Source organism: Tympanuchus pallidicinctus, unplaced genomic scaffold (assembly GCF_026119805.1).
Source record: "Tympanuchus pallidicinctus isolate F22 unplaced genomic scaffold, pur_lepc_1.0 scaffold26, whole genome shotgun sequence".
Taxonomy (NCBI): Eukaryota; Metazoa; Chordata; class Aves; order Galliformes; family Phasianidae; genus Tympanuchus; species Tympanuchus pallidicinctus.
Window position 1 is genome coordinate 13012096 of NW_026294743.1, and position 8885 is coordinate 13020980.

Below are 8885 nucleotides of genomic sequence, written 5' to 3' on the forward strand. Positions count from 1 at the left end.
AAGCTATCGGCAGATACCAACAAATTTTTCGGTTTATAAAGGAAGTTCTATTTAATTTATTGAGGTTCTGTCCTCTAAACAAATTACAAAATATTCCGCAAATATTTGAATTTATTACTTATCTTATTCCCACAAATTAGTGGATGCTTTTGTTTAACAAATGGAGTTCACTGCTCTTCCCTTCAAGGTAAAGCATACATTGCAATCTCTCTTTTGCAGATAGTCTAAAAGCCAACCTTTCCTAAGGTATCAGCAGCTGAAAACGGTCTTTGTAAATGAGTAAAGGGACAGAATTTGCAGTGTTGCACCTAATAACCCTTATTTAAGGTACAAGCTGCTCAGGGCCCAATAGTGATTTTTAACTGATCCCAGCTCATGGTTTAGGGGCTTTCAGGATGTTTGCTGGATTTTTAGTCTGTTGAAATAAAACATCCTGTGCTCTGGAACTTGGAAAAACCTGAAAGCAAGAAAACACAAGCATCGTTCCTGTATCCATGGTGTGCATGCAGCAAAATATCTTCTGCACTCTTTCCAAAGTACTCCAAGTGAAACCATACCGTGAATGATGTGGATTTTATATTTTTCCTTGCTCAGCTTGCAGGGAACAGAACTCTTTTCAGCCTTTCAGCCTCATTTCAGCAGAAGCATAGCCCATGTCTGTGCTGACTTCATAAGTGAAAAGAAATAAGAGCTTCTCCCATGCGGAGCAACTGGCAGCTGATATTTACGGACCCAAACCTCTAGGCATTTCTCTTCAGGAAGGTTGAAAGAGTACCTGATGCACAGAGTGGACTGTTGAATCAGCGAGAAATGTGGCCATTTGCCTTTTGCCTAAGACTCAGATATCGAAAGAGAAAGATGACTTACTGAACCTTCTCCTTTTCTTCATTTTCACTTTGCTATTTGTAAAGCAGGGTATTTCTTAACATACCACAAGCATAACATCAGCTGTAGACAGCTTCTTAACCATCTCTGTTTCTCATCCTGATTATCACTTGCTCATCAGTTGACCTAGCAGAGGAGCATATTAGTAGTAGAAGTGGAGCAGTGCATATTTGTGATAGGTTGCAAAGCAAAATGGGCTTTTTCTTTTTCGATATTTACTTTTTCGAGGTTTTTATCATTTATTTTTTGTATTTATTTTGACATTCAAGTTTCCATTAGAACAATAACAGAAACGTACCAAATCACCATAGTGTTTCTGAAATTTCATGAGCTGAAATCTCACATTAGATTCTTAAGTCATGTATGAGTCATACATTTGGAAAACTTTTATTTTCCGAAGGCAGTCATAAGAATAGTCTGCTATTATTGGTTTACAAATACATGTGTATTTGTTCTGTACTTCTGTGATTTACTGTGAGTAATGGGAAGGCTCTGGATACTCTTCCAGTGTCTGTTTGACAAAAATACTGATCAAATACCAGTTGAATTGAACAAGGCACTTTTAAGCAAATACTGATGTGATTTTACCACCCGCTCAAAAAATAAACTGTGAGGAAAAGTTAAATCGAAGTTGAGAACTCTTTATTCTGCCTGTGTGGCATTAATCAATCCTCATTTGTTAGCAAATCAGCAAACAAGCTTACCGGAAACAAAAAAAAAGCTGAACAGAAGAACAACAGAGCTTACACATGTTGGGCAGACTGAAGGGTGAAATCAGGTCTCTAACACTTTTGTTTTGTAAATGGGTCAGCTTCATGCAGCCGGAATTAAATGAGAAAATGGTACAAAAGGGAGGAGAAGACTACCCTGATGTTTCACATTAGAACATGTACTGTTTTGGATTTAATGAAAAGTGGGAAAAAGTCATTTCAAAACCGTGCAATGTGAATTCATGGAAGGAAGGAGAAGGGGGCGAAGATATGAAAGGATTCATTATTCAAGGCTACAACACGACTGTGTAATCAGTAAAGCAAACAAAGATGTTGTGAGGTTTAAATATTTACATCTTCTGCTAAGAAGTACAACTGGTTACAACCAAAAATACAACTGGACAGCTCTTGTGAGAGCAGCGTAAAGATATTTGGTAATCATTAAGTGTTTGTTTAGGTTGATTCCTTCATTAATGTAGATCCATTTGGTGATAATTTTATGTAAGACAAGAACCACACTGAAAATTCATAATGATCCTCCTTTTTTTCAGACCCAATTAGCCAACTATCTACAGCAATTAAGCTTTATTGTTGTTATATAAGATATTGGAAACATTAGCAAAAATTATTGCATTATACATTGAAATTATTTCATCGCAGCCATTGTCACGTTTTGATCCCAAAATGTTAGGAACTTCTTCTCAAAATTAACTAATATAGTTCTCTGTCAGACTTGACTGTTGTCATCTTTTCTGAATCCTGAAATTCTTATCCAGGGATGCTGGACAAATTTTACCATGTTCCATTATGAAGTATTCCCTTGAAAGAGTTTCAGATCTACGTGGACTATTTTCAGTGACAAAGGAGAGCAGTGTGCTCTTTACTCTGTGTAAGAACAAGGGATACCTGAGTTGGATACCACATGTTCTGTCCCAAACACTATGTACCCATCTGCCCTGGAGGGGACATATGTGATTTAACCTGACCCAGTTTCTGGCAGAGTACAAGCACAGACTCAGAGCCAGTCACCGTCCCTGGAGACAGCATTTTTGTCTGCAAACGTTCTTTCCCAATATGTGGTGATTGGAAAGGAAAGCTGTTTGGTCCAGGGATGAAAAGTCTAGCTCCCAGCAGGGCAGCTTTATCCAAGTCATTCACACAGACTTCCTAAATTAGATGGCAGAGAAGATTCCCTGCCTGTGGGGGAGACCACGGGCAGCTTCTCCAGATATTCCACTGCCTGACTTGGCCTTATAACTCCCTCTGCCTGAGTTTTGTCATCTGCCAAATAGGAAGAATGATATTGAATGCCTTTGAAAAGTATGTTCTGCCTTATGGAAGGAAGGTACTATAAAACCATGAAGTACTCTTAATATTTAACTTTAGGCTATGGATATATGTTTGCATGTAATTAGGTAGTTACCTCTGCTTTTCCCTATGCAAGTTAAGTAACTACTCTGCCTGCCCCCACCCAAGAGCCACGTGTGCATTTGCTTATGCTTGTGTTACAGCTTCTGCACACCTTGTTTCACCTTTCTGCCTCCTTTAAGACCCTGTTGGAACAAAGATAAAGCAGATAGGTGGAAAGCAAGTTCTGCAAATGGGAGGAGTAAGAGATGCGTGCAAATTCTGGGAATCCACCTCATCCCCTACTCCACCTCTTCCCGTTACCTCACTGTGCCCGCCCTCATCTCCAGCTGCTCCCTTAAACCTCTGCTGCCCTGCTCTGGGGCCAAATCTGGCAGCCCATAAAGGTGCTGCCTCGGCTGCTGGGGAGAACACTTTCAGCTGCTGACACTACAGATGGCACCCAGTGAGATGGGGCCGAAGCTGGGCAGATGGGTGCCTCTGGGGCATCTCCTCTCCCTGCTCTTCTCTACCAGCATGGCGGTAAGTGTTGGTGCAGAGTGTTAGTGTCAATGCTTAGAATGCTTCTAGAGGAAACTCACTGAAAGTGGTCTTGTTTCTTCTCTTCAGTACATTGCTACCAGAGAAAACTGCTGCATATTAGACGAGCGATTTGTAAGTATCATTTTCTTTTGCATTAAGAGTCTAGTCAAAGCCTGCCTACACCACTTACTAACCGCCATTTGTAGCTTCAGTAGATCCTCACTGTTAGCTTCAAAGTTCATTAAATGCACTGTGCTCAAACCTGTTCTTGACTGGTATCGGTAAACATCTGCTGAGAAAGGCAGCTACGCTGCTGATAAAGGTATATTAAAGACACTGCAAGTAACACCATGTACAAATTTCTTTCTATGTCTGGATATATATATGGTGTGAAACTAAAACCTCTCTATAAATTCTGTAGTACTGCAGACAGAGGCAAATGTCTATGCTTTTTTTTTTCCCCGCAATCATCTGTACAAACTGTTCTCCTGCCCAAATATTCTGTTGTCCATTTTTGCTGCTGAAACATTATTTGTTATTATTCCTTTCTCTTTAGGGTAGCTACTGCCCCACAACTTGTGGCATTGCAGATTTCTTTAACAAATACCGTCTCACTACGGATGGTGAACTGCTAGAAATTGAGAGACTTCTGCAGCAAGCTACTAACTCCACAGGATCAATAGAATATTTGATCCAACACATCAAAACCATCTATCCTTCAGAGAAGCAGACACTACCACGTGAGAATATAGAAATAGCTACATAATTGAACAAGTTGTCACTGTCTTGTTTTTCTAATTTGCCAAACTGCAATAATTTCATGCCTTTGTCTATCCTTCAGAATCAGTTGAGAGTTTGACTCAGAAGTCCAAGAAAATAATTGAAGAAATTATCAGATATGAAAACACTATTTTGGCTCATGAAAATACTATACAGTAGGTATCTTTGACCTTTCATAGCACTTTATAGTCCAAATCATTTTCTTTCTCTTCTTTTACTAACAATAACAGAAAGGCTTTTTGTGCTTATGTTGACCATTAGACACTGTCATTAGAAGTTCCCTTACAAGGCACACAGCAACCATGAGGATCTGAGAGTGCATTTTTGGTTCATCAGTGTTATCCATTAATTGTGCAAATAAAAGATAGGAATGTTAGGAAGCCTGGCAGTGATTTTATTTGTGTTTCTTTTGCTTCATTAGACATTGATAATTTCTTTTTTCATGAACTATAGAGATTTTATTAATGTGTCTTTGTAGAGTATATGAAATATTTGTACAATCATTTACTCTGACTAATTTCGCTGCATATATCTGAGAAAATCAGCCCGGTTCCACAGGTATAATTCATAAGTTATTATAAACTCAGTGGTGGTCTTCAGTAAACCGACACTGAAAACAGAATCGAAAACATCATTAACTTTTGTAAAATTTGAGGCTATTTTTATTGACCTGAAAGTAGCAAAATCTCTATTTCTATAGCATTATATCAAATACGATTTAAACATTCTGATCATTGAGGCAGTTTACATAATTTATGTAAAATTGCACACTTACGGAAGAATAATTCATAATTTGCTAAGGAGAGCAAAGGAAAACATCACACGGCATTACAATCATGCATTAATTTGTGGTTTGAGTTTTGCTGATTAGAGGCAAGTCAGGTTTTACATGAGATTAAGCATGTACATTCCCATTTTGGCTGTTTTACTCAACTTTACATATCAGTGCTAAGAGACTGGGGATGTATGTGGCAGCTTGCTATCTCAGTCAGGCATCTGTGCAGGTAATAAGAAGCAGCTGAAGAAACAAGCCATTTTTATGTCTCTCTCTCCAGACAGTTGACAGATATGCACATAATGAACAGCAACAAGATCTCACAGCTGAAACAAAAGATTTCTCAACTCGAGTCACACTGTCAGGAACCATGCAGAGATACTGCTGAAATACAAGAGACAACTGGAAGAGGTGCACAAAATGCTTCTTGTATGGTGGAGGTCTGATTCAGTTACAAGTGCTGCCAGTTAGCATTGCAGTGATGGGGTTCTTGTGATCTTAAGGAGTGATAAGGATCTTGTGATCATAGACTTGTGCAAAGATGTAAGACTGCAAGTTTTGGAATCAATGCTTGGATCGATTTTAGGAAGATAATTTACAATCATTACTTACATTACAGAATTACAGAACTTACATTTCTGCTGATTCACCTAGAAAAATTTAACTCCAGAAGTGCTGGCTTTTGCTGTAGAAATTGGTGCTATGACTGTATTCTACACATAAGTTGCTTAAATTCCATGTGAAATGAACATTCTCATATTCATAGAATCATAGAATGATTTTACACAGGTCCTGTGACCTTCAGTACTTTATTTTATGGCAATGACATTTAAACACTTAGACTAAACTGCAAAATTTGAAACAATATTTTTTAATTAATATTTATTAATCGAATTTATTATTAATATTTATTAATCAAATTAACCAAACTTCTTACATTGCAAAAGTTACCATATCAAATATGAGGATAGAGTGTAAGGATAGAACTATAGATTAGTAACAATCCTTTGAATATCTTTACTTCAGATTGTCAAGATATTGCAAATAAAGGTGCAAGAAAAAGTGGTCTTTACTTCATCAAGCCTCAAAAAGCTAAGCAGTCTTTCCTAGTCTACTGTGAGATCGACAAGTATGGCAACGGCTGGACAGTGTTACAGAGGGTATGTCTCTAGGGTATTAGTATCATAAGGGTTTGTCACTAGGGTGTTATTATCATAAGGAAGTGTATTGCATCAAGAGCTGTTTACATCTGCTTACCTGAAGTACGTAACGTGTGTTTTTTTGAGGGTTGGTTTGTTGTTGTTTTGCAGAGATTGGATGGGAGTGAGGACTTCCGGAGAAATTGGGTTCAGTACAAGGAAGGATTTGGACATCTGTCTCCAGATGACACCACAGAATTTTGGCTGGGCAATGAAAAGATTCATTTAATAACTACGCAGTCCACTCTGCCATATGCCTTGCGAATAGAACTGGAGGACTGGTCTGGCAAAAAAGGGTATTTGCTCATGAAGCCTCTGAAAATGGCATCTTAATACCTACTGCTTTTCCAGTAGTTAGTTTGTACAGATCTAAAAAAAGCGTGGCACTGTTAGATATGTCAAATGCATGAGATATGCATGGGCTCCTGAACTCATAACTGTGACAGCAGCCCTCACGTGTACCTGTCTGAAGGCCACGTGCCAGAAGCCCTCATTGATTAGGCAGAATAAACCTGTTTCTTCTCTTCAAAGTTTCTTCAGTTCTGTCTTCCATTCTCCAGGAGGGCTTACTACCTTTCCTATTTTTTGAGATACCTATTTCTTCCTTCCACCAAGAGCTTCCTCGTGACTTGAGTAAGCCTAAGCAGTAGCAACTTGGTAGATAGACACGTATGTGGATGTGTAATGTAGGTCTTCTGTGCGTCACTAAGAACAGTAGAGTCAAAAAACACATCTAGTGGTGGATGACAAAAACTGATTGGATGTCTGTCATTGAAACAATTCACACAATTGTTTAAAAATAACCCTTTTAAAAAATTACATGCTAGGATGCCTTCAATCCCTTTTCTGCAGTTCTAACATCTACGTATATTTCATTTGTGCATACTAGGAACGCAGCATGCTTATACTCACTATTATCCTCTGTTAATAGCACTGCTGACTATGCGGTATTCAAAGTGGGAACTGAAGAAGACAAGTACAGATTGACCTATGCCTACTTTATTGGTGGTGAAGCTGGAGATGCCTTTGACGGCTTTGATTTTGGAGATGATCCAAGTGACAAATCCTATACCTACCATAATGGCATGCGCTTCAGCACCTACGATAATGACAACGACAACTTTGAGGGCAACTGTGCCGAGCAAGATGGATCTGGATGGTGGATGAATAGATGCCATGCTGGTCACCTCAATGGAAAATATTATATAGGTGAAATATCTTCTAAATACATATTTCTGCATGGACAAATGTAACGAAAGACACCACATTTCAGTGTCAAAGGAAAATGGGTCACTTTCATTGAGAATATTTTGTCTTCTGTTTTTTCCAAAGCTGATGTAGTCCATTCTTCTCAATAATTGTTTATATTAACACCAATTTGTGGCAGTTCTCCAGCCCAAAGTGGAATTCTTGACCCTGACAGAAGCAAAGAGAGGGAGAGGGGCACTATGTGCAATGTGTTGTATGCCCAGGGATGTCACAGAGGTGTTGGTACCACGACTTTGTATGGGATGGGCACATTAATCATTTAGAAACAACTAAATACTTTGCTCAAATTGCTACTTTTAGGTGGTGCGTACACATCCAGAGATGCTGGTTCAGATTCATATGACAATGGCATTATATGGGCAACGTGGCGTGACCGATGGTACTCCATGAAGAAAACTACAATGAAAATCATCCCATTCAACAGACTCTCAATAGATGGACAGCAGCACTCAGGAGGCATCAAGCAGGTTTGACCATAGGACAGAGGACATATTTAAAATAACCACCAAATACGTTTATAATTGCAAATACAGAGCATGGACAGCTGAAATTTTATGCCTACCGGTTCTTGGAGGCGTCAGCTTTGTTTACTGTTTCATCACAGAAATATTTGTGTTTTGATTTTAGTATACCTTCCTTTTCACTGTTTCTTTTAACAAATAGATGAGTAGATAGTCCCAGGACTACAAATAATTCCTTGTCTTCACGTGTTTTAATTGCTGAACTTTAAATTTCCAACTACTATAAATATGTATGAACACTATCAACATATCATAATTAAGCTTTATGTACTTCATCTTTCTTTAGAAAAACATTCAAACACTGTCTTTTTTTTTCTTTTCTTTTTTTTTCTATTGCAGGTTGGAGACTCATAAAGGCACAATTTAATAAAGACTGACCTGAATGGAGAAAATAAATCTTTTATTTGAGCGACACTGGGCTTATCTCACCTTCCACAGTTTGGACATCAGTGTTGTGAAATGCCACTGACTATAAAATGGCCAATGGTTTTCCTTGAGCAGTGCTTACCTCTTTACATGGTTGTTTTTTCTGTACACATTCCCAATAAATTTTTGATTATTACAGAATAGCTGAGCTTGCTATTTGTGTTCTACCATCGGCCAAACACAACACAGAAAACACTGTGACTGCAGGAAGGGTACTCTGATCAAGTCTGGTTTAGTTCCTTCTCTGTATTTAGAAGTATGTGTTGGAGTTATTTTTCCATAAAACATGGCTAGGTTTCAACAGTCTTCACTTTGTTTTCTGATGAAACTCTCAATTTGTGACACAGATCAAAGTACACTTGAAAGGGACCTAGTTTACTGCTGAAGCCGCTTGAGCAAACACACCACAGGTTAGGAAGTGTACTATCAG

General features: G+C 38.4%; 1 protein-coding gene across 1 annotated transcript; it reads left to right on the forward strand.

The window, feature by feature from the left end:
- The first annotated feature begins 3315 nt into the window (after positions 1–3315).
- On the forward strand, positions 3316–8596 carry FGG (fibrinogen gamma chain). Its single transcript, XM_052690387.1, has 10 exons — positions 3316–3485; positions 3573–3617; positions 4042–4225; positions 4327–4420; positions 5321–5451; positions 6067–6200; positions 6351–6535; positions 7171–7448; positions 7809–7975; positions 8369–8596. The coding sequence occupies exons 1-10, from the start codon at positions 3399–3401 to the stop codon at positions 8381–8383; spliced, it is 1320 nt and encodes a 439-aa protein (XP_052546347.1). The 5' UTR covers positions 3316–3398; the 3' UTR covers positions 8384–8596.
- The last annotated feature ends 289 nt before the right edge of the window (positions 8597–8885 follow it).